General features: G+C 37.6%; 1 protein-coding gene across 1 annotated transcript in view; it reads left to right on the top strand.

Moving 5' to 3' along the window:
• Positions 1 to 26,132, top strand: part of COL9A1 (collagen type IX alpha 1 chain) — an 82,494-nt gene that overhangs the window by 43,683 nt on the left and 12,679 nt on the right. The window contains exons 21-36 of the mRNA XM_025991130.2: positions 1,844 to 1,897; positions 3,523 to 3,576; positions 3,709 to 3,762; positions 3,898 to 3,951; positions 4,325 to 4,378; positions 5,368 to 5,412; positions 6,492 to 6,545; positions 6,651 to 6,704; positions 13,413 to 13,466; positions 14,082 to 14,153; positions 14,934 to 14,969; positions 15,656 to 15,700; positions 17,275 to 17,307; positions 20,395 to 20,541; positions 20,806 to 20,860; positions 23,260 to 23,448. Of these exons, the coding sequence (XP_025846915.2) occupies positions 1,844 to 1,897; positions 3,523 to 3,576; positions 3,709 to 3,762; positions 3,898 to 3,951; positions 4,325 to 4,378; positions 5,368 to 5,412; positions 6,492 to 6,545; positions 6,651 to 6,704; positions 13,413 to 13,466; positions 14,082 to 14,153; positions 14,934 to 14,969; positions 15,656 to 15,700; positions 17,275 to 17,307; positions 20,395 to 20,541; positions 20,806 to 20,860; positions 23,260 to 23,448 (1,054 nt within the window). The remainder of the gene's footprint in view (positions 1 to 1,843; positions 1,898 to 3,522; positions 3,577 to 3,708; positions 3,763 to 3,897; positions 3,952 to 4,324; positions 4,379 to 5,367; positions 5,413 to 6,491; positions 6,546 to 6,650; positions 6,705 to 13,412; positions 13,467 to 14,081; positions 14,154 to 14,933; positions 14,970 to 15,655; positions 15,701 to 17,274; positions 17,308 to 20,394; positions 20,542 to 20,805; positions 20,861 to 23,259; positions 23,449 to 26,132) is intronic.

Below are 26,132 nucleotides of genomic sequence, written 5' to 3'. Positions count from 1 at the left end.
AGGCTTTTATTAACAGTGAAGTGGGAATAACTTGTACATTGTAGGTGCTCAATAAATAAAATTTTTAAAAGGAATGCATATTTTTGGAAATTGAAGGAATTATTTTGTGATTAATTCCTTCAACTTCATTTTTTTCAGTCTCTTTGTTCCTTCTAAGTATTCTAATTCTGCCTGTTTTACTCTTCCATTTCCTCTAGAATATTTCTTTTCTAAAAAAGCATATTTCATATTTCTATATTCATGTTACCTTAAGTAACATTCTGTGTGTATCTCTTCTGTTATTAAATAATAAATCCCATTTATTTTGGAGTTGCTGATACCTAGACCTTTGCTTTTTTGGGTTTAAATCATCTAAAATATGTGACCCCACACTTTGAAACCAATTACTGTTCTTGATATGCTCTTTGTATGAGATATTCTTTTACTTGGCATTTTTCAAAATTTCTCATTTCCTCTGAGTTCTGTCAAATTGCTTTCAGTAACAAAAAAAAAAAAAAAAAAAAAAAAGAAAGCAAACTCTTCTCATGAACTCAGACCCCTGGAGTGGTTGCCTAGTAACAGCATTTTGGGTCTGAGCTCATGCTGAACAGCAATAAGAGAGAGTGAGTGCATCACAGCTTTTTCTATAATGCAAAGGCTGGGCTCCATGCTCACAACGCAGGGTGAATGATGAATTCAAGGTCTTTTTTGGGTCTTCCAAACCTCTTCTTCCCTGGTGAATGTAAAATGCTTTCTACTCTGCTCTAGTTTTTAGGGATCAAAGAATTTCAAGGCTCTGTGGTACCTCTGCTTCAGTTATGTTCTTTCTTTGATTCTACCTTTTCTGAACCTCCTATCAAAGGTTTTCTAATTCTTAATTTTTACTACAGATGCTGTCCACCTGGTTTTCTTGGCCTGACATCCATCCAGCACTCTTTTGACTGTTTTCCATTTATTTTATCATCTTCCTATCTCAACCCTATTCATTAGTAGATGACCTATTGACTTCGGTTGCCATTCTGACTTCTCATTCACTTAGCAGATGAGAAAAAGATTTAAAGAAGGGGTTTGTATTTTAACACATAGCATATATAGAAAACACTAAAAAAAACCCCGTATTTTTGTCTTAAAATCACATTTAGATTCTTATCTTTAAATAAAGAGGTGATATGTACAATATAACCAAGTCACAGTTGATTTCAAGGTAACTAGATTTATAAAGCTCTGTAGTTTCCATCCCTTGGTAAGATGAATCTGTTAAGAAAATAGATGAATTATTTTATATAAACTGAACCTATCATCTACCTAGGATGGAACAGGGGCTACTCAAATACTTATTACAACTCATTCTTCTAAATCATATGACTGGACTTCTGATAATGGATCTTGGTAGAAATTCAGTGTCACAGAATCCCATTACAACTGTGGCAGCAGCGGAGTCCACGGCAACTATTTGGGTGGCTCCTTGATCTTCACCGTTAATGAATATCCATAGGAATCCTGACAACCCTAGAGGGTGACTACTAAACCTCTTCTGATAGCTTTGCCGGCTTCCTAAATAGGTAGCAGTGTTTTTAGTTCATGTCATCAATCAAGAATGGATGCAGTGTTAATTTAAAATACCAAGGGTGGTATCAAAGATTGGCCATAGCTACTCTTGGTGGGATGAGGAGATGTAAACTAGTGTTTTCGTAACTGAGGTATCTGATTGAATTCTTCCTGGGGTTCACTGATGAATACAGTATGTAGTTCAAACACAAAAACTCCTTTTTATCTGGCTATTAAAGTTCTATAGAAAGATTGATGTGCCCTTCAACATAAATGACTGATCTCAATTTCATTTCTTTGTCTTCTTTTTTTAAAGGGTGCTCGGGGCATAGATGGAGAACCTGGGCCCCAAGGGATTCCTGGTGCACCTGTAAGCTGTTTGCCTTTTATAAGACCCAAAGATAGATTATTTAGCAATGATCAGTGATAGATTATTTGCTTTGTGTGTGTGTGTGTGTGTGTGTGTGAGTGCAAGTATTTTTTACATGTGAATAAAGTGGTAAAATGAGCGATAGTTTTTATATTTATTTAAACAAATTTGATTAAGATAAGCATCACTTTCTTGAATAAAGAAATATGTTCTTTTGACTTGATGTGGGTTTTTGTTTTTCACATAGGTGAAGTCTTATTGTTGAGTTTTTATGTTTGCTGTGTTTTCCATTTGTTTTGGCTGCCACAGGATGCTTAGGGTTATAGTCTCATTTCAGGTTTTGGGTAATTCCATCCTTTTTCGTTTTCTATGATTTCTGATCTCATTATTCTATATTTTGTTTGCTGTATGTACATGTCATTATTATAGGCTGTCTCACACCTTTTCTAGAAGTAAATTTAAAAACTGTCCATTAATAACTACCTTTATCACAGAAAAAGTAGAAAAGGTGTAAGTAAAATAGAATTTTCAACTATTAAGCTCCTATGGCCAGTGGGAAAGACAGAATGTAACTACATCATAAATTACAACATGAAGCCCTAGAGCATGTGGTAGAGGTAATGCATGTAAGAGAATCTTAGAGGCAGGTTGATCTGGAAAGCCATTCTGGGTGGGAAGGGCAGCAGAGTACAGGTGAGAAGAGCACTGTTGGTGGTGATAGGGTGGAGGGGTGTCTTGTCATAGGGACTGTTACTGCCTGGCTTGGAAAGTTTCTGTTGAGAAGATGAAATTGAATAGATAAGGTAGGATCACATTATGGAAAGTATTTAATGCCAACGTGAGCTTTTTGAACTGATCTTGTAGCAATAGGAAGCCATTTGAGGTTTTAGAGTAGTCTTGCAATTCAACAAAAGCTTTATTTTAGGAAGACACATCCTCTCATCTATTACCACTTATGCCTTTAGTCAACATTGGCCAGATAGTTTTGACAAAAACCACTATTATTGCCATGGAGAAAAGATTGGCAACTGACCCAAACCTTAACCCACCATGATAGTGAGTTTAGCTGATAATGTAGACATAGTTACTGATGTTAAGGTTACCTACAGTATGGATCTTAATTTTATTATACCTATAAATCCAGAGAGCACAGAAGCTTTACACACTTAAAATGAAATCAAAAGACATGCAGATCTCTTTTATCTCTATGGCAATATAAATTTTTAAGACAATGTAATTTTTATAAAAAAATTTCTTGAGCTAGGCATCCATGAGAGAGAAAAGCACCCAATGAAAGAGCAGTCAGGCAATATGGATGGTGGTTTTTTTTTTTTAAGATTTTATTTATTTATTCATGAGAGATAGAGAGAGAGAGAGGAGAGAGAGAGAGAGAGAGAGAGAGAGAGAGAGAGAGAGAGAATGGCAGAGACATAGGCAGAGGGAGAAGCAGGCTCCATGCAGGGAGCCTGACATGGGACTTGATCCCGGGTCTCCAGGACCACACCCTGGGCTGAAGTCAGCACTAAACTGCTGAGCCACCCAGGCTGCTCAGGATAGTGTTTTATAGTTCCAAAAGTTTATCAAATACCTTTTGTTTATATTAACAACACTTTATTTTCATATAGGGTGATCAAGGACAGCGAGGACCTCCAGGAGAAATAGGTCCCAAGGGAGATAGAGTGAGTTCAAATTAGTGTTAATTACTACAAACTTTTTGGTGTCCTCTGCTGATTATGCTTATCTCTTTGATGTGTCCTAAGTGTTGTGATAAATGGGCATGTCTTGACTATCTTTTCCCTTCTGCTTTGCAGGGGCCTCAAGGTTCTAGAGGAATTCCTGGCCTCCCTGGGACCAAAGGAGACACGGTATATCCTTAGCCATAATCATCAACCACATTTTTCAAAGTGATTATTAACTGGTAACAAAACTTTAGAAAATAATGAAGGGAAGAAGAATGTGACTGTTTCTAAGAGACAGTGTGTTTCTTTGTTTGTCTTTAGGGCTTGCCAGGTGTGGATGGCCGTGAAGGGATACCTGGAATGCCTGGAACAAAGGTAGCTGTGTAGCCCTGGCCAACAGCATTTCCATTTCTATATTACTGGGAGATTTACTTAGCTGGGTTTGGCTTTTTTCCTCCTTTTAGTTTTTTCATCAAGTGTCAACTCAAAATACTATTAGAATAGTATGTTTGTTTACTTGGTTTTAGGAACTCAGTAGAATTGCCCTGTCAATGAAAGTAGCTGAAAGAGATTGTGTATTTTGATTAAATTTATGTCCTAAATCCATCCTCACTCTCCCCTTGCCTTGAGCAGGATTATATTATAAAAGTGCATGTAAGGTCATTTGTAGGGATAATCCTTCTATCCAGAAGCTCTGTGTCCTTTCTTTTCACACAGGTTCATGATGAAATAAAAACTTCTTTTTCAGGGTGAACCAGGGAAGCCTGGGCCTCCTGGTGATGCGGGATTGCAGGGCTTACCTGTGAGTATTTGGGTCTTTAAATATTTATTGGTTTAGCTACCTATTTGGAAAACATGAATTTTAGGGAGAAACAAATAAATTGATAAGTTCTGGGGAAGATATATGATGCTTTAATTTTACATTTTTACATTTTGTATTTTTTCCTGAATAATGAACTATTTCTCTAATAACCATACTAAGCTTTAATTTTGTATTCTGCGTTCCTCTTGTCTCTTTAGTTCACTCAATATTTCTTATCTTTTTACTAACCCTGAGCTGTGGGCCAGGATCACGTACTCTTTCCTCCTTTTAACCAATTCTGAAGCTCTAGTTAGCAAAGTTGAGCCATAAGAGGGTTGAGAGTATGCTCATGGAACAATGTGAGGTATAAGATACCATTGTTCTGATTGTGTGCTGTTTTAAATTATTCACATTGGTGTCTCCCTGCATTACTGTGGCTAGGGGTTAACGTGGATTATACAGATGTATTCTTGGAGACACATGTTTCAAGGTTATACTTGGTAATTTGAGGACTGGCTTTAATTTATTATGATATCTGACAATTTAAAATAATCAGAGAACATTAGGACTCCCAAGAGTACCAAGTTTTAGTTAAAGCCAGCATTCTCCTGCCTTACTGTTTTTCTACGTAAGGGTTAGCGTTTCAATAGGCCCTGTTTTGTTATTCTGTTCAAGGAGTCATACTGCTAGGAGCTCCCACTGACTGGATTATAATTTGGAAGCTCATGCTTGAAAAATAACGTTGGTGTAGAGGTAGGATTTGCCTGAGGGTGTTCATACCTAACAAGCCAGATAGTAAAGTAATGCCTTCTAAATTGTGGGTGGTTCTATAACCATTCATAATTTGGAAAGTAGGAAGAATCTCCCTCACACTAAAGCTTTGGTGTCATCATGACTCCGACAGCCCCTCGGCAGTGGGCAGTGGGCATGGCATCTCCCAGATTCTCAGATGAGGTGATTCATCCCATGTCCTGTGTGCCCTCTTTTAGGGTGTACCTGGAATTCCTGGTGCAAAGGGTGTTGCTGGTGAAAAGGTAAGAGATGAAAACTTTTTAATTAAAACTTGTCTCTATTTCTTTATGTTTTCATTAATATGTTCTATTTATCATTTTTAGTAGTTCCAAGCTGCTTACTTTATTTTATCCTAAAGAGAAATAAGAAAGGCTTTAAGGCTTCAAATGCTAACCTCTTTGCTAGCTGCAGAAAGAATACTTTGACAAAGTGTCGCTGATTAGACTTCCTTCCTGAAGTGTCATCCTTTGCCAGTATAAAACAGAAAGTATTACTGCTCTTTGCCAGTTAAAATAAGGAAATTAAGCTATAGAAATTATGTCAGTGAATATTACTAACATGATTTTGCTTAAACTAAAAAGATATTAGACATTTTGTTCCCAGTCTGATCAACCAGCGCTTGTATCACAGCATTTAAAAACAACAGGTGAAAGAAAAACTAAAGGGATAAGATATAAGCTTTACTTTAAATAAAATATATAAAATGTGAATAACATAGAATTTGGTCACTATGAGGTTATATGGCTACAGCTCTCCAATTACCGAGGTCCACAGTGTCTTTAGCAGAGATAGTCCCTCATAAGTGGATAAGTGGATTGTGAGAGATTGATGGTGGAGCTGGCACCCCAAGACTTGTGCTTTCCTTGGAGCTTGCTGGCAGGGTCCTCTCAACAGCACATCTTCTTATTCCACATGTTAACAGGATTCTTTTTCATTTTAGTAGTGTCATTGTGAGGTAAAAGGGCTCAAAGAAGTTTGTTGGAGATAGAAATAGTAAAGGAAAGACATATAGGATTAATATTGTGGAGAAAGAAAAATCTTCATAGTATATTCTTGTCTGGGTAAAGACCTTCATTTTTGAACATTTTTTGATACCTTTATCATACTTCTGGGAATAATAGAACAGTATCCTGAATCTGAAGAACTTTAATGTATCCACCAAGAAGGAGATTCTATACTCTCCCAAATTCTCAGTGTGAAATTGGGAAAATAATGCTATTTAGGTGTAAGAAATGCCCAGTCTGGGTAAGACAGGGTGATGATTATGTTTACTTGCATAATTAAATGCTGCATTACTTTGAATGTTGCATTTTACTTTTAGGGTAACACAGGTGCTCCAGGGAAGCCTGGTCAACTGGGGAATTCAGGCAAACCGGTAAGATGACATGGGTTACCTTTCCTTATGTTATCACCTGTTGTTATCACTAAGCAAAAAATTAAGGAGTTTTAACTTTTTCTTTCCCGGCCTTTCTCGTAACAGGGTCAACAGGGGCCTCCAGGAGAAGTGGGACCTCGAGGACCTCGGGGGCTTCCTGTGAGTACTCCTTTTCTGTAGAACCTTCCTAAGTGCCTTCTCAGGGTTTTGCTGGGTGTCCTTCTAATCATTTATTTATTTATCCATGTATGCTTCCTGAAGTTTCAGTATGTGCTAGTTAAGAGAGACAGTGAAATGGGAATGCTATTCATGTATACAATCTGCTTTTTTAAATTCAGAAGGTGGAAATAAAACTTAAAAAAATTTAAAAATATTTTTAAAAAGCAAGATGACCCTTTTTTGCTCTCATCTCATATTGAAAGAAATATTTTAATGTGGTTAAAAAACACCTTTACTGAGATATAATTCATATACTATATAATGTAACCATTTAAAGTATATGATTCAATGATTTATAGCATATTTATGGAATTATGCAACCATTACCATAGTAAATTTTAAAACATTTTCATCTTTCAAAAAAGAAACTGTCCACTTGCAGTCACTCAACATTTCTCCCCAATTCTCTCAGCCCTAGGCAACCACTAACCACTTTCTGTCCATGTAGATTTACCTGTTCTAAAAATTTCTTATAAATGGAATCATACAATAGGTGAGTTTTTCAGTGATTGGCTTCCTTTAGCATGCTTCAAGACTTACCTATGCTGTAGCATGTATCAGTTCTTCATTCTCTTTTATTGCTAACTAATGTTCAGTTGTATGGATATATCACATTTCCTTCATTCTTTTATCCACTGATGGACATTTGAGTTGTTTCCACTTTTTGACTATTATGAATAATGCTGCTGTGAACATTTTTCTACAAATTTTTGTTTGGACACATGTTTTTATTTCTCTTGAGTAGAATACCTAGGAGTGGAATTTCTGGGTCCCATGGTAACTAAGGTTAATCTTTTGAGAAACTGCCAGACTTCTTTTAGTATGAGTTTGTAAATGTGTCTGTTTTGCAGCCCATAGAGCAATGTTTATTTTTTCACTAGATACACTTTAAACTTTGGAGAGAAACTGATTAGGAAATGAAACATTATGTATTTAATGTTAACTTTAAAAAATTCTCTCCGGCCTTCATTTTAAGTTCTTATTTTCAAAATCTGCTGGGTAACAAAAAGAACTCCTAAGAGAGAATACAGCAGCATTTCCAAATATTGTTGTTATTTCATTTAAAGCATTTCATGAGCTTGATGAATAATGATTTTCATGTTTTAAGGGAGTGAAATATTCCAGATGTCTTGACATGAGACACTTCTCACAGGTGTTTTGTCAACTGACCTCTATCAGGTGGTTTCCAGAAGTTTCTCTGCAGCCAAAGAAACTAGCTACTTCTCCTCATAATCCTCCTTGCTCACTTAGAGCTCACTTCTCCTTTTCTTCTATCTTGCTTGAAGCCTGTGAATTTTTAATTAAAATACTTCTAAAAAATTGCCAAGGCAATGAGTTTATAGCTAGATCATATTCCTATAAAAATTAAGATGCTACATGACTGGTCCAGAAAGATTCAACAGTGTGGGAGAGGGGCTATTAAGTCTGAGATTCACTTTATAAAGAGCAGAGAGCAATAAAATTGAAGGGACACCTGCTGTATGTTAGGACCATGCACTGAACATAAAAAGTGACTCAGTAGAGATAGCTTGGCCCATCATTGGTTAAGTGCCACAGGATGTATAAAGAATGAGAAGTAGAACTGCAGGAGGAAATGGGATGGGGGGGTGTTAAGTTCTCTCAGGTGAGGGGAGGCAGTTCCATTATGCCTATGTAAGCTTTGAGCCTGATTCAGGTTTTAGTTTTTTTGAGTTTCTATAAATGTCCAGATCCTCATTGTTCCTATCACTGTGGCTCAAAGCCTTGGTGTTCTTCTTCCATCATGTTTTTGATCTCCAACATGACCTGACACTACCTCCTTTTTCAGGTCTCTTATATTTCACTCTTTTTTTCTAAGCCCACCTCCACCATCCTGGCTCAGATCCTGGCTACTGCTTGGATTATCAAGTGTCTCTTGATTTGCCTTCCCAGCTGATCTTTCCTTTCCCTGGTTCTTCACTCCCCAGGACTCTACCCTAGAACTCCAGGAGGGTTCCCATGGTCAAGGTGACAAATAAGTTTCAAACAGAATTTCAAAGGCCTGGGGAATGGCAGCAATCTCAGTCTTCACACATTGCCATATTGGTCTTTTCAAAGTACAGCTTCTATCATCACTTCTCTTCTTTATTTAAAAATCTTCAAGGGATTTCCACTGGCAATAAAAGAAAGTACCAAATCTTAAACCGTCTGTTTATCCCCTAGTTTTATGTATCACTTCTGCCTGGCTCAGAGCCTGTGTTCAAGTCAAACTGGACTCCATGCTAATCTCCAACGTCTCTGTGCTTCTCAGCCTGCTTGTATTCTCCTGTGGTACTGCCCTTAAGTGGCGTTTTTCTTCATTTCTCTGACTCAACATCCCATATACTTTCTTAGATGTAATTGAAATGTTAATTCGACAATTGAAATGTTAATTCGACAGTGAAACCATCTCTGGTTATGCGCTATCCACCAAGTAGATGTGTTCCCTCTTTATTCTGAAACCCTGTAACCCTGGCCTCTTTTTTGCTCCATGCTGTGGAATCTTCAGGGAAGCAGGGACACCTCTGACCACTGTTGTCTTCCCTACATATCTTCATTTAGGGCCTGTTCCAAGGTGGTGCTCAATAAATATTTCTTAAAATGAATTGAATTGGAGGTATAATAAATCTTGCTATACTGCTTATGTTAGTAATAATTGACTTCTCACCTACTATAAATTTTACAGAAAAGTGTCATTAGAGGTTATAAGTATTATGGTTCTGGAGCAGAGTTTTAACACCAAATCTACTCACTGAAAAATACATTTATTCTTTCATTTTACATCATTAAATTTAGCTTCATAGATAAATTCACACATTTTCAACTATTCCTTACAAGTTTTATCAGTTTTTCCTGCAAATGTCAAGTTGAAAAGCTGAGTAGAAGGAGCAAAAACCTATTTCTAATGTGTTCTACTAATGGACCAGGGCTAATTGGAGCATGTCTTTGAAATTAAGTGGTTTTTCCCTTTGAAACCATTGTTCTAACACCTTTGGCCAGTGCCACAGCAAAACATATTGGAGTTTTTTTTTGTCACCTCCAGTGATTACATGTGAGCACATATCTTTACCACTTGGATCGTGCTTCTGGCTTTCTCAGTCACACTCTACTGGTTTATACCTGGATTTGAGTGACTCCTCAGGAGGAGAATGGCTGGGGCCTTGGATACAGTGGCACCTGGTCCATTTCCCTCTTTTAGGCTTCCCAGAACTTGCCAGGGATTTGCTGAGTGAGTTGTGTTTGCTCTGCTATCATGTTTCTGACTGGGATGAGTGCCATGCTGATCTACTTCCAGTTTTCTGAAGATTATATACTCTTGGAGTACAGAATCCTCCCTCATTTTCTCTTGAAGTCCCATCCTCACCCTACTGCCAACAGTTCTGAGCACAGAGGTCCCCATATGGTGTGTTGTTGAATGATTGAAACTGCATTCCTGTGCCACTCAGGCCATGGAATATTATCCCTGTCAATAATTTGTGAAGCAGCTGTGATGGTTATAGATTTTGATCTGCCTCTGTGTGTGAGAGAATATTTAAACCTACATCAGAGAAAAATACAAACTCTACAATTCTGTAAAATGAAATAGATTTTTAAAATATCTTTGTGGCAAGCCTAAAAATTATCATTGTAGTAGGACTAATATGATCTTACGATGTTAATATGAAGATATGTTTGTAAAAGCAACAATCTGTAGAAATCATAATTGATCTTTTGGGTTAATCAGCATCCTTTTTCCCAGAGAGAGGCACTTAAGTATATAATTCAGACTAAGTATAATGATTTATAATTTCTCACTTCTAAAATTAGCATGGTACTAAGAATAATGTTCATTCTTCAGCTAGTTAGCATTTTGGGTAATCAGGCAAATACAACCACCATCACAACCTAGAGCACAATGGAATAAAATCTGAATTTCTTTTTTTGTGAAATAATTATGACAACACAAGTATAATGAAATAGATTTTTTTCTGTGATATTTTAAAAGTCTAGTAATTCCACTTTGAAAAGGAGACTTCCAAATGGGATTATTTGTATTTATTGAAATGGGTTTTACAAAATAGCTCCTAGTACTTGTTTATAAAGAAGGTGCCTTCTTGGGGTGCCTGTGTGGCTCAGTCGGTTAAGCAACTGACTTTTGACTTCCCCTTAGGTTTTGATCTCAGGGTTGTGAGACTGAGCCCTTCATAAGGCTCTGCACTGGGGGTGGAGCCTGCTTGGGATTCTTTCTCTCCCTCTGCCCCTTCCCGTTCCCTCTCTTAAAAAAAAAAAAGAAGAAGAAGAAGAAGAAGATTGCTTCTTGGTGATCAGGGGTCTTGACAGAAACTGGAGAAATGAGGACTAGAGACTTTTTTGTTTGTTTGTTTTTGTTTTTGTTTTTGTTTTGCCAAGAGCAACTTGTGCTTTTAAAGAAACTTGGGAGCTTTGAAAGGTAAAGAACATTTAATTAAACATTTGATTAAAAAAAACAATTTTGACTGATTTCTATAGTTCTTGGGTAAAACCTTGGATAAAAATAATAACTAATGTTTTCATAGTGTTTACTATGCTTCAGACACTGTTCTAAGTGCTTTATATATCTATTACATCCTCTCAAAAAACCTATGAGATAGGAACTGTTTTTATCCCCACTTTACAGGTGAGGAAACTGAGGCACAGAGGTGAATTTGAGGGGCTGGAGTTGGCTGATGAATGGTGGGGCCAGGCTTCAGACCTGGCAGTGGGGCTCAGTGCCTGTGGCCTCATCTCCACCCACCCATGCCTCGACAGTTCAAGTCAAGGCTCTGCAGCATGGTTTTTATTTAAAGTTAGCTTGCTCAATTCTAATGGTACAAGATATATTTAGCAAATTTTAAATTTTTATGTTTATGTAGTCAACATAGTAATGAGAAGTTAACAAAAGCCTAAGTAAAGCTGGTGAAGACAAATGAACACAATATAAACCCAAACAGATTCCTGAGTTTGACCTCAGAACCACAGAATAAGAATCTAGGGGAGAGAAGGGAAGCTAGAAGGAGGAACAGGGAGATGGAGTGGTGGAAGACATCTAGTGAAATATATTTCCAAAACACTCTGGGGCATTCTGATGCACAGCCACAGTTGGGAATCACTGAGAGAGGGTTAGTTAGTTTCCCTTCTCTTTGAATTAAAGTCATATTAACCCAATGACCTTTAGGATCTTAATTATGATGCAGTTCAGAAATTACTTGAAAATGCCAACAGAGCAGATATGCTGAAGAAAATCTGTTTTGAACTTTCAAATGGTGGGCTAACTTAGTGGGGCAAAACCCAATGTTTATGGATAGAAGAATCTATCACAGTGGCTGGTTATCATCTGGTCTTACATCTTTCAAGTGCCCATCCTCATAGAACTCTGCCTCAGGCTTTGAAGCTGCTCACAAGGGTTAAGCGCCAGTGTATTGTATCATTCAAACTTACATACTAGACAGGTTGCTTATATATAAAAATTTTGGAAAGTATTTAAGAGCATTTCACTTAAATCACCTCTAAGTCATTTGAAACAACTACCACTTAATTATAGCTCAAACTAGAGACTTGTAATTTGGCAGACATTTTTTTATCCTGTAAAGAAACTGAAAGTTCAGAAGGATTATGGATTTTGACACTTGGTTCAACTTAGAGACAAATGAATAGCATATGGGCCAGATCAGGATAGTCTTAGCAGAAGCATTTATAAATAACAAGAAATAATATGAAGTTGTCATATCATTTAAAAGTAAAATGAACTCCAAAGACTACTTTCCTTTTTATAAACACCATCCAGGAAATGTGATTATTTATCCAATAACCTCATGTTAAGTTTAGTTGAATATGTGTTAGAAATAAAACAAGCTTTTGTCAGACTGCATAAAACTGTATAAGGTTCTTGGGGAAAGAAATTGAAGAATTCATGTGTCTCCTTTTCTCAAAGGGCTTCGAGTTTCAAATAAAGAATTGAAATTGGCTCGCAAAATGATATATTGCTTTTGGTGTATTTTCATTATAAACTATACTTTCAAAGTTTATTTAATCTCTTAAGACATGTTTAGAACAAGAATGAGTAGAACAAAGAATTTTGTATGTCAGAAACTTTGTAAATTTCTATTATCTCTGTCTTTTTGAAGTTGCATTAGTAATTTAAAGGCAAACATCTCTGTCTTGTTTCTCTTTTTTCCCCACTCTTTTGCAGTTCAAGATTATTTGCCAGATGCTGCTTTAAAATATCCTGTAGACCTGAAACTTACTCTCTGTTTTAGGCATTAGGTGGAATTCCAAATTGATATACCTATACCTCAAGAACACAATCTAAATGAAAAGATAAAACATGTATTCAGATAACCATAATATAAGTTATATTGTGATTTAGATGCTGAAAATTACTGTGACTTCACAGAATGTAGCAGACATCATTTTTGTCTAATGGGCTATAATCACAAGGAACAGCATTAACACATTCATCAAAGGATAAACACTGGGGAGGCTATAGGCATTTTGTGTAAAGATCTCTGCCTTCAGGAGAAGATAGGGAAAATACTTTAATGACTTGTGTACTTAAACAAAAACCTAAGTAGAGTGTTATTTTACTGATATAGTAATTAAGCATTTGAGTTTTGGCAAAATATCCAGTTGACAGGCATGTTTATGTTTTTCCAGGGCAGTAGAGGGGAAGTAGGACCAGTGGGACCCCCAGGACTACCAGGTAAACTGGTAAGTAATATTTCTAGTCTCCAGAGGTTTATTTGCTTTATAAAAAACACAACCAATTTTTAAAAATAAGGAAGGAGAAAAGAACAATGTATAAAGGGTGATCTAATCATCTTTACTTGATTTCTCTTATTATGTGAATGTGTGAAAATGTAAATGTAATATTTCAAATTATATCTAGGATACTCTCAGAGGGTATTTTAATCAGTGTGGTTTGTAGCATACATTTTGAAATCAGGAGAGACATGAAGTGGTACATTTGGCCTTTGGTTGTTCTTGGAATTGAGGAGAAGTATGCGTGAATGCTGCCTTTTACTTCTTGAGCAGTGCTTGTTTACACAGTGAGAGAAGTCCCATTGCAGGGACTCCACTGAAAGAGCCCACTGTTGAGAAGGACTGCAAGCCCAGGAATTGAGAACCTCAGAGATGGGACAGAGGGGTGGAGGGACTGGCCTATTTTTTCCTGAGAGTGTGAGAGACAGGGAGATTTGAGGAGCAGAGTTAAACCAACCACAGTGCATTTATTTTAGACAGGAGTCAACACACCCAACGTTTTTTTTCTGCCTTGTGTGCCTGCAGTGTTGCAGTGATTCTGGAGACACTCTGTTTGTCTTTCAGGGTTCTCTTGGTAGTCCTGGCCTCCCTGGCTTGCCTGGCCCCCCTGGACTTCCTGGAATGAAAGGTGACAGGGTAAGATATCTAGCCCCCCAAAAGGTTCTTATTGAGAAGCATGATTTTTAGTATATGGAGAAACCAAGGTTGCTTTTGGCATGGTGGAGATTTTTTATTTTTTATTTTTTTTTAAATTTTTATTTATTTATGATAGTCACAGAGAGAGAGAGAGAGAGAGGCAGAGACATAGGCAGAGGGAGAAGCAGGCTCCATGCACCGGGAGCCCGACGTGGGACTCGATCCCAGGTCTCCAGGATCGCGCCCTGGGCCAAAGGCAGGCGCTAAACCGCTGTGCCACCCAGGGATCCCATGGTGGAGATTTTTATAGCAATTCTCATAGACAGCTATCAAGAAAGGTGTCTAAATTACTGAGAGTTGAGATTAAGAAGCAAAAAAATCTAATATAGTAATTTATTAGAAGGAAAAATTAAAAGTTGAGAAAAGTAAAAACTTCAGTTGTAATCATACTTCCTGTTTAGTTTTAAATTTATATTCCTACCAAATTTTATGTAGACATGATCAGAGAATACCCATGTTGCCAACTTTTGGACAATGGTCAGTTTCTTCAGGTCTTACCTGACTGTTGTTAGGTTATCCTGATTTTTTTTGTTTTTTAAATAGATTCTGTGCCCAGCATGGAGCCCTGTGTTTGTTGTGAGGACAAGAGCAAGTCCTAATCTGTTGCATTATTCATAATTGCTCTTATCTACCAGCTTGATAAGGGAAGTTGGTTCATTTGAAATTATATAGTTGAAAATGTCAAAATACTGAAAAAGTGTTATGTTTTATTCATTACAGGGAGTAGTCGGTGAACCTGGTCCAAAAGGTGAACGGGTAGGTCCTATGAGAAGAGTATGGGATGCAGTCAGTGTTGTGCATGAATGTGCCTCAGCAGCAGGGGTACTTACCAGCCGGTTTATGGGTTCTAATTAAAAGATGAGGCTAGCGGTGTTTCTCAACGTGCTTCATAGTGAGTGAAATTTAGAGCTTAGTTTGGTCTATAACCTTACCTACTATTTTAATATGCTGGAGCTGATGATGGCTCTGCCTCCAAGACTACACATGGAAAAGAGTGTCCCTGGCCCTCATTCACCAGATTGATTGACCTGGGACTGATGGAGCCTTCTGTAGCCCCATCATCATATTTTGAGGTTTTCTGTATTAAGACCTTAACAAATAAACTATGAATATGAATTAGAGTCAGTCCTTTCTCTGGGTTCCTCTTTCTACAGTTAAAGCCTTTCTTCAAGGATTAGTTAATTACACAAAATTGCTGGATACAAGCATTAATCCTTAAATTTAGAAAAAACTCAACCTTACCTTCTGTCTTTTCTCTAGGCTCTTTTCTGATATGGACTAAGCACTGACAGCTAGATTGAAAAGTGATTGAGAGCATTTCGAATTTCTGCATGATCTGGGGGGCGCTGTGGGCACTTAGTAATGCTTATCAATGTTGACTGGTTAAAACTGAGGCAAGGGACTAAGAATTAAAAAATGTGACTTTTAATCTTAATTTTTAGGGTTCCTCTGGTGAAGAAGGTGAAGCAGGAGAAAGGGGTGAACTTGTAAGACATTTGGTTCTGCTTAATGATAAGCTGTACTGATTTCTAATTTATCAGAAACATAATTTTTCTTTTCTTTGATACTGTTACCCTTGCTGACTTCTTCAGTGGCTATGGTGTTTCTTATGTAAACCAATTAATGACTCCCCAGAAGTGCAGCCAAGTTCAAGTAAAGCAGAGGGTAATCACCCCAAAATTGATAGACGTGGCTTTAAGGCTTTGGAGAACAAGGTGTTCTCTTATAGATGGTGACTTTCTTGTGGCTTTACAGCTAGACATTCAAAGTGATTCTTATATGACTATAGAAAGTCTACAAATAGTGCCTGTTGTGGAAACAAAATTAATTTTATTATCGTTAGAAAGCTGTGGCTCACAAGTTTGACTGTGGGTATTTTCCATGGTCTAAAAGCTGCCAAAGAAGTGACCTCTGTCTCCAGAGGATGCTACTGCTAAATATCCAGGAAGGAAGGAATAATGAGAAAAAATTATCTTTACTGCCAGAACTGTTAGATCTGCTGGCTCATCTTTATGATTTTGACACAATCTAACATGACCTAATGTGTAAACTTAAGTTTGGTCCTTTGGCATGGTGCCAGTTCTCATAAAACAGTCCCAGAGAGCACTTAGGGCAGGAAAAAATTCTACTAATGTTGCTTTATTCAGATTTTCAGGATTTAGAGCTAATATAAATGTAACATCTGAATTAGGCAAAGCTCTTTACCAAGTAAATTTGAAAAAAAGATTATTTTATTTTCTGTTAAAAATTTTCATTTTATGGGCTAAGAGGATGTTTTAGATCATTGTTTTGTAGTAGAGATGAACTGATTGAGCTGAATTCATATCTAGAATTAGGAGTGAGAGATTTCCTCTCTTAATTTTCTTTCTTAAGCATAAAATCATTCACATTTGATTTGATAGATGTTTGGGGATGAGTTAAAATACTATTAGAGGTTCAAAAATGAAGTCATTAGGTTTATTTTATTTCATTTTATAAACACAGGCTGTGAGAAAGTCAGTCTGTTTTTTTTTTTAAGATTTTATTTATTTATTCATGAGACACACACACACACACACACACACACAGAGGCAGAGACACAGGCAGAGAGAGAAGCAGGCTTCATGCAGGGAGCCTGATGTGGGACTCGATTCTGGGTCTTCAGGATCACGCCCGGGGCTGAAGGCGGCGCTACATCTTTAAGCCTCCCAGGCTGCCCAGACATTAGATTTAAATACCTACTGTGTTTTGAAACAGCATACTAGTTTAATATCTTTTGACTAATGCATTTTAATTCTCAATACCTAGCATTTTAGATCTGGTTGGAGGCTTGTAGAGCTCTGATTCAAGACCGTTATTTAACAGATAAGTTAGCCAAAGGCTAGGAGGTTACAAAGCTCACAAAGTTAAGTGAACTGGGACTAGAATCCAAATTTTGAATCTCATGATTTTCTGCAGTGCCAGAGTTCATCTTTGTATGGTTTTCTATAGATTTTAGCAGCACAATAATCTTTTAAATATTTTTAGTAAACCATCAAATGTGAATGCATTGTTCTAATATAATTTTTTTTTATTGATTTAGGGAGAGATAGGATTACCTGGACCAAAGGGATCTGTAAGTACAATGGACAATAATGGTATAAAAAAATAAAAGAATCAATAAAGCTATAGAAAATGCAAGGTTCTTCTTTATGCAATCACTCTATAAAATTCAATTCTTCAAGGACTAACCTTCAAGGAAATTAATGTCTAAATTTATTATTTAAGTAATAGATTCATCCAAAGGGGAAAAAAACCCCAAACAACTCACAATAGTGTAAATGGATCTGCCTTTTGAATTAATCCACTCTAAAGGAAGTTTTTATCACAAGTGTCTCAATGAGTATACACGGCAATTTCTTTCACAAATTTTAAAGGAACTGACTTTCCCTTTGTGGTGACAGGAGTATAAATGAATTTCAGTGGCAGTCATACCATTGAAAATATTTCAGTAATTTTATTAACCTCCCGTGTGTTCTAGTTGGGGAAGCAACAAAGTCATAATGCATAAGAAAATATAATAGACAATTATTAAAGCTAGAAAATGATAATCTCATTTAATTCATCATTATAGGCACTAAACTGATGTCCATAGAGATTAGATGTATTCAGAATTATAGAACCGATAATAGGACCAATTGCTAGAATGAATTTAATAGAACCAAGTATAGAACCAACTAGAGAACTAGCAAACCTGGGATGATTCACTAATTTAAAAGGAATGCATGTTTAATACAACAAGAAATTTAAGAAAGTATAAGGAATAGATGAAGCTCAGACCTTAACCACAAATACCGCTACCACTGGCTCCCAGTTCATCTTTCAGTTCCTATTTCTGGAATCTTTTCCACCCTCTCTGCCCCTGTACAATGTTATTCTCATAGCAGCCAGTGTCATCTAGAAAAAAGATAAAGCCCATTATTTATCCCTCCTCTGCATAAGCCCTTCAGGAATAACATTTGATAGAATAAAATCTGACTTTTACTAAAATATACAAAGTCTTTGATGAAGTGGTCTCTGCCTTGCCAACTTCATCTCTACTTTCATCTGTTTGCAGTTGTTTTTACTTGGCATGCTGTTTAATGCCTTGTGTTTTCTCCTAGCCTGGAACACTCTTCCTCTTTCCTTAGAATAGCTGTCTCCTGCCTAGGCATTTAGCCCGGATCCTCAGCTCAACTCTCTCCCAGAGGATGCCGCATCCCAGACTTGGTTGCAGTGCCAGCCCTGGGCTCTTTACATATCCCTGAGATGGAAACTATTATACTGTATTAACTCACCTGTTTACAAATTGCCTCGAAACACCACTGACAGTCCCGGGCTTCAAGTAACATCTTTACACCTAAGAATCTTTGACAGAAACGGTTTAGGATTGAGAAGAAATATAAAGAGTAAACCTTGATAGGATGTGGTAATAGAAATCCAATGTCACTATCTAGAAATAATCAGTGATGTTCAATGGTAGGAATTCAAGCTGTAAGAGGAAAAAGTGAATGAACAATGCAGTGATCAAAACGAGTTAAGTTCATTTAAATTTGGGTATATTACTAGGAATTAACTCTTGATTTATCACCTCCCTCCCTACCTCTTTCTTCTCTGACACTACCCACGTAATTCTGATGCAGCTGAAGTGTGTTGTCCCGAAGTCATGGGAAATGGTTACTAGCAGACACATGTTCACCTTGCTCAGTAATCTCAGTAGGGACAAATCTGATAGTAGGTGAAGTCTGTACCCCAGTTTCTACTTCAGTATACCACTCAATTGAGAAATTCTTTCCAAAGACCTGCAGTCCTTGAGATGTCCTGGCCATGTTGGTCCTTGATCTCTTCATCAAAAATGCCCCATCCCGCTTTCTAGCAGTATTTCAAACATTGTCAACAAGATGATAGACTGATTTAGTCTCCTTTGTTTTCTTCCAGTTCTTTAGTGCATTTGCAAATTAATTTTGGCTTCTCTGGGTTGTTTTAATAGTTGTTACAGTTTTACACTGTAGTTATCTGACAAGTCCAAACCCTCCACAGCACACCCTTAGCTCTCTCTTGTTGACAGCCAACAACAAAGGATGACAGCCATATTTTGCCAAGTCCTTTAAGCCATAATTTCTTCATAGAAACTATTTTGACGATTTAGAGGAGTATCAGTTTTTTGCATAAAGAGAGATTTGAAAAAGCACACTTGCTGAGCTTTATTCCAATGTGTCTAGTGAAAACCCTGCCTCATCACCTTTTTTCCTTCAGCTTAAAATATCTGTTTGAAGGAGTTAACTCTTTCTAGGAAAATGTTGCATATGAGAAAGAAGCAGGATTAAGTTGCCTTATAGACATTATCTTGAGCACTAGCACTCTCTTAATGCCTCCTGTCCTTTTATCTTCTCATTCTTATTCTATAAACAATGGCACACTGTAACTACTATTCCATAAATTCTACCAGAGGTAGCTTAACAGAAAGTCAATTAATTTAATCTCATTTTAAAGCAGTTCTTGTGGATGGGGACATTTTTTAAAAAAATGCTTTTAGTGGTCTGCTTTCAGAACAGAAATCTAACCAGTATATGCTTTTGTGCTAAGGAAATAGTTGGTTTACTTTTTAACTTCTGTATTATTTAGATTTTTAACTTCCGCAAGACTTAGATAAATTATGGACTCACTCATTGTTCCAGTATTTTAAGTGTATTCCTTGTAAGTGCAGCATTTTAAATGTATTTAGTTAATGTTAGTATTTTATAATTCCTCATTACATCTGCTTCTTCAAATTCTCCAGAGTGTTATAAAACTATTTTAGGCTTTCTGTATTGATGATACAAAGTAACATGTCTTGTATGAACTCAGTGGCTTTTTTTGTGGTCAGAGAAAGTTATCAAGTCTTATTAAAAACTAACTTGTTCTTAGGAAGTGGCTTAAAGTATAAAGAATATAGTTTAAAAATGTCTTGTTGCAATTAACATTTTGAAACAATAACTGTACCAAAAAGAAAAGTTTTGAAAAACTTTATTTGAACTGGAAATCTCAGACACTGTGGCATTCTGTGTCTTTACCTTGAGAATTTGTAACCTCTGAACAAACATTTCTTGGCAAACCCAAAATTTCATGTAAGTCTTATATTAATACTAAGCAGACACATTACTTGTGGATAGCCCTGGTTTTATAATGTGCCATTTTGTTCTAGGTGGGTAACCCTGGGGAGCCTGGCTTGAGGGGGCCTGAAGGAAGTCGGGGGCTTCCTGGTGAGGAAGGACCCAGAGGACCGCCTGGACCACGAGGTGTGCAGGGAGAGCAGGGTGCCACTGGCCTGCCCGGCATCCAGGGTCCTCCAGTGAGTAGTGGGCATTCCCTGGGGTTTCCCTTTGGAGACTTAGAGCAGCACCAGACTTAGACTTAGACTTCTCACAGCACCAGAAGGGGTGGGGAGCCAGGCTAGCCCAGACAGCAGCTCCTCAGCAGTGTGGGCGAGTTCTCTTGTAAATCCAGCCACCTGGCCTCTTGCTGAGTCTGTCAGGTTACGATTTAACAATGTCTTCTTTATGGTTCTGTGTATAAACCGTCTTTTTTTTTTTTTTTTTTTTTTTTCCTGTCTCAGGGTAGAGCACCAACAGATCAGCACATTAAGCAGGTTTGCATGAGAGTCATGCAAGGTAAATAAATAATAATATCTTGACTTTTCATGTGCTTTAAAGGTGGGAGATTTGGGGGATGCCTAGTGGCTCAGGGGTTGAGCCTCTGCCTTTGGCTCAGGTTATGATCCCAGGGTCCTGGAATCGAGTTCTGCATTGAGTTCCCCACAGGAACCTGCTTATTATCCCTCTGCCTATATCTCTGCCTCTCTCTGTGTCTGTCTCTCATGAATTAATAAATTTTAAAAATCTTTAAAAAAGAAGACCCAGAACTCATAGTGGAAAAATATATTTGATAAAAAAAATAAAGGTGAGAGGTTTTGAATAATGTATTAATTGCTTTACCTAATTTGTTGTCACAGAATGGCATATTACCTCAAAGAAAAATGTTGTCTTTCTAGGTTAGCCTATTTTTAAAAAAGATTTATTTATTTATTTGAGAAAGAGAGAGAGAGAGAGAGAGAGAGAGAGAGAGAGAACGCATACACAAGCAAGGGGAAGGGCAGAGGGAAAGGGAGAGAAAATCTTGAAAATCTTAAGCAGACTCCCATTGAGCATGGAGCCTCATGCAGGGGTGGATCTCAGGACCCTGAGATCATGACTTGAGCAAAACCAAGAGTCAGATGCTTAACTGAATGCATTACCCAGGTGCCTTTGGGTTAGTCTATTTTTGTTCTCAGTGGCTTTTTTGCATACATACCTGTATTTTTTTTTTTTTTTTTGCCAAGGAGGTTAATTTACAAGAAAGCATGCATACATGTGCACTTTTTCCCCCTTAGGAACAGAGATTCTCAGGTATTTTTCCCCTCCTTAACATCCTTCCACCTAGTGTGTACCTGGTACTGATTCTGGCTCTCTCTGTGAGATAATCTTCACAATTATTTCTGTGAAGTAATTGACAGTCTTCATGCCCATAAGAAGCATAAAGGACATTATCTCTACTAATGTATCACATATGTAGAAAATCAGTAACTCCTATTTTACCCAAATGGTGATATATTTTTACATTTGCTAACTTTTATCTAAATTCATCTATGGAGAGATGCCTGGGTGGCTAAGTGGTTGAGTGTCTTCCTTCGGCTCGGGGTGTGATTCTGGAGTTCTGGGATCGAGTCCCACATTGGGCTCCCTGCATGGAGCCTACTTCTCCCTCTGTCTGTGTCTCTGCCCCCCTCTCTCTCTCTGCGTCTCTCATGGATAAATAAATAAAATCTTTAAAAAAATTAAATACATCTATGGCTATAGCACTTGCTATTTGCCATAGCTGTTTTAGAATTGGTCTAGTTCTACTATCATATAGGAAAGGGAGAAACTCGGGAGACAGGAATTGGGGAGATCCTGTAAAATTGGGTCCTTCTAACAAATAATTTGGTTGGAACTAATTCTGTCACGATAAATACTCTTCTTTTGTATGCTCATAAGATAGTCTGATTCGTCTAGTACACTTATAGAGTTTTCCAGGATGGAAGTGTCACTTCTATATTTGAAAACCAATATAAGTCTCTACATTGCAGACATTTAATCTTGAAAGGATATTTCAATTTTAAACATTACATCCCTAGAAAATTATAATTTTATGCTAACTCTTACTTACATAAGGCAAACAAGAATGTTCACATTTAAACAATTTTAAAATGTTGGTTAGAAATTTGTTTCCAATTCATAATCTCCTTCACACCTTTAAAAAATATTGCACTGGCATATTTCCCACAGAGTATTTTTATAGGAAAGTTTTCTTGCTTTTCATGGTTTCGTGGATGATTCTTAATCTATTTAATGGTTTCTGAGAAAGCCCACATAGTTATTAATTTTTAAGACAGACTGTGAACATTCCCACGAAGCAGGCTATTTTTAATGTCTGTTGTCTATTCCAAGCATGAAAAAACTTTTGAGAGGGGAATTTATAAGAAGTCGTGAATGCTCAGGATATTTTAGGTCACTCAGTATCTTCAAACTAAAGATGTGGGGCTAGGTCTCAAATGCTCTCTCAGTACTAATTCTGGACAATGTCCCTGGCTTTTAAAAAGCTTCTGGACATCCACTTCTACCTTTCCTAAGAAACTAATTTTCTTCCCGTCCTGGGTTTTCAGATAACCAGCCGAGACTCAGGTGACACACTCATCCTTTGAGAACACTGCTCACCCGAAAGCCTTGCCGTGTATGTTTTTTTTAACCCCCCTCCCCTTGTCTCAGAACAGCAGGACCAAATATATCCAGGGAGAGCTGAATAAAACAGCACCAGTGAAGCTTCTTGGCAGAAAGTCCATGGAAAAATGATCCAACTTTATTCACTTCTCACTACCAATTTTGAAGCTCTGGTGACACATACAGAAAAAAAGACACTTGAAATACCCCTTTTTCCTTTGAATTTACTTTCATGTTTCTGACTTCTCTGGGCTGTTTTGTTTATTATCTTTTAGAGCATCTTGCTGAGATGGCTGCTAGTCTCAAGCGACCGGACTCAGGAGCCTCTGGACTCCCTGGAAGGCCTGGGCCCCCTGGTCCCCCAGGACCTCCTGGAGAGAATGGTTTCCCAGGCCAAATGGGACTTCGTGGCCTCCCAGGCATTAAAGGCCCCCCTGGTGCTCTTGGTTTGAGGGGGCCTAAAGGTAAGGCATTTTGCCCAGGTGGAATAAAAGAACACACGCTGTCCTTTTTCAGATGTATCTATACATCCTTCCAAGCTCCAGATATCCTGTGAGATAAGGAGATGTATCATCCAGTGGTGATGGTAAAGATCAGGAAACTATTATACAACATCCTCTTTAACTTGTTGTAGACAATAGGAGACCAAAAACTAGAATTAAAGTCCCTTGGTTTTTAGTACTGATCTCTTTCAGTTACCCTATGCCTCAGTCATAGTTCAAAATAAACTGTACAGGATCTTGTAAAGTTTAAAGAATGATCGTTCAGTGGTTTTTTTTTTTTTAAGACTCTAAAATCATTGTAGAGGTCTTGGAAGGTGGCAACCAGCCTTAGACTGTTTGTATCCATTAAATTAACAGCATTTGTTAGCAGGTCATAAGACAAATTACATCATGAATTGAAGCTGCCTCCCTCTTCTTTTAAAAAGTGACATTGGATATTTGGTTTTGATGGATTTTTTTCCAGCTCTGAAGTGCTATTGAACTTTTTTCCTTCTTTACCATGTGAGGGAATGTGAGAAAGTTTGCTTCTTCCCCTTTTATTTAAAGCAAGTTAAGTCCTTAAAAAAAATCAGTGTTTTGAAAAAAAAAAGTATCATGTGTTAGGTATTAAGCAGGACTTCCAGGAGGACTGGTTGCCTCACATGGTGTTTGCTCATTGAGGTAAGTATGTCAGCTGGGGCTGGTGTGTGTCCTGGATAATTTACAGAGAAGGCTAAACAAAATGAAGAATTTCTACATCATGAGTGAGTGACCGCTTTCTAGGGAACTTCAGAAAGATGTGGCGTCAGAAACAAGAGAAAGTATTTTTTTTTTTAATGGTGGTGCTCCAATTAGGGATAAATATTATGGTGTGAAGGGTCAGAGGACAAGCAAGCTGCCTTTTTGGATCTATAAATGAATTGCTGATGTATTTGGCTAACGATGGTTTCAGCTGGAACAATTTTGTTAATTATATTTGATTTTTTTTGGCATGTGCATTGCTGTATGTGAAAAAATGAACCCTAATTGGAGCCTCTTGTAAGGCTGGCACAATTTCCAAACTTTCAGAGGCTGGATAAAATCAAATATGGAGAGAGCTCAGAGCTCATCTCAAAGAGAACCGAGTAGTTTCTTTAAAAGAATCACATAGCCACTCATCTTTGTCCTACTTTTAGCTACTGATTCAGGAACTTACGAGTAGGTACTCTCTTTGTGCTTAGACCCTATTCATTCTGTTCACAATTTCCAAGAAATTCTGGTGCCTCAAGTGGATCATTGACTTAGCTGGTTCTGTTGTACCAGAGCCCACTGTGATTCCTCAGCCTTTCTTATAAGTTCCTTTTAGAGCTGTGGTTCTGAGAGAGTGCTCACTGGAGCGTCAGTACCACCAGGGACCCTTTTTGGAATACAAATTTTCCAGCCCACCCCTGTCCCACTGATCAGAGACTCTGCAGGGGGAGCCAGTAGTCTGTGGTCTAACAAGCCTCCAGATGAATCTGATATTGCTAAATGCCCCAGTGTAGAGGAGTCTCCCATTTTCCTGCTGAAAGGAAACACCTTGTAGGGACTATAGAAATCACAGCCCTATTTTCTTTGGCTTAAAGGAAATCTCCATATGTGAGATAGAACTTAACTTTGAGTTAGTAAGAGAGTGCACCTGAAATCTGATCTTATTTTCTAAGAAATAAGAATGTCTGTGTCTGCTTGCTATGCAAGTAGAGTCTGCCTAAATCTGTGTTTCTCAGGCCGGGGTGCACTGTGGAATCACCTGGGGAGCTTTAAGACCTGTCCACGACTGGGTCACATTCCCAGAGATTTTGACTTAATAGGTCTGAGCAGCAGGATTTAAAAACATTCCCCATGTGACTTTAATGTACAATCAGGGATGGGAACCACAGAAAACAGGGGTGAAATGTTCAGGAAGCATCCTGGGAAGCTAATAGCAGCATTGGATGGTGACTGCGTTGGGCTGAGTTGGCTCCAGCAGATGAACCTTATTTTGAAGGGAAGAAAAATATATTTATATATACGGAACCTGGAAAATGCTTCTGGCACAGAGTTTATTCATCAAGCATAGTTTTATTGTATAAGGGACCTCCCCCTAATTTTTCTTCAGCATTTATGACACAGTCTATAATCCAAAAGAGATAGTCTTTTTCTTTTTTCTAAAGGACTTTTTCTCCCTAATTTCCTCCATCCCTTTATCATCACTGGGTTCCTTTAAAGCAGCATCTTCTCTGTTTTACTTCTTGAAATTTGGGGTGTGGGAAGAAAGGAGTACTCTCCTGGGATTTTATCAATCAGTGCTGTCACAAATTTGGAAAGGTATGGTTCCAGGTAACCGGACTTGACCTTTCTCGTCCTACTGCATACATTGTAACAGTGATATTTAATTGAAAACATATAGTATCCCATTAGCCAAAGGTTACAGATCAATATTTCCCTGAGAACAAATACTCCAGTATTTGAAACTTAAGTGTCCAGCTAGTTAGAGATGTATTTCAGTGTCACCTGCTGCCTCTTTCCCATGTCTGATAAAGAAGGGACAGTCTGAGTCTCGCCATATTACTTTGAGAGTCTTTCTCCAAGGAAATTACTACATAAATAATGAACAAATAAATTTCACCAAAGTTTTTAGCAGTTCAAGCTGTCTTTAATAAAAATCA

The sequence above is a fragment of the Vulpes vulpes genome, chromosome 1 (genome assembly GCF_048418805.1).
Source record: "Vulpes vulpes isolate BD-2025 chromosome 1, VulVul3, whole genome shotgun sequence".
Taxonomy (NCBI): Eukaryota; Metazoa; Chordata; class Mammalia; order Carnivora; family Canidae; genus Vulpes; species Vulpes vulpes.
This window is presented reverse-complemented; position numbering and strand designations above follow the sequence as displayed.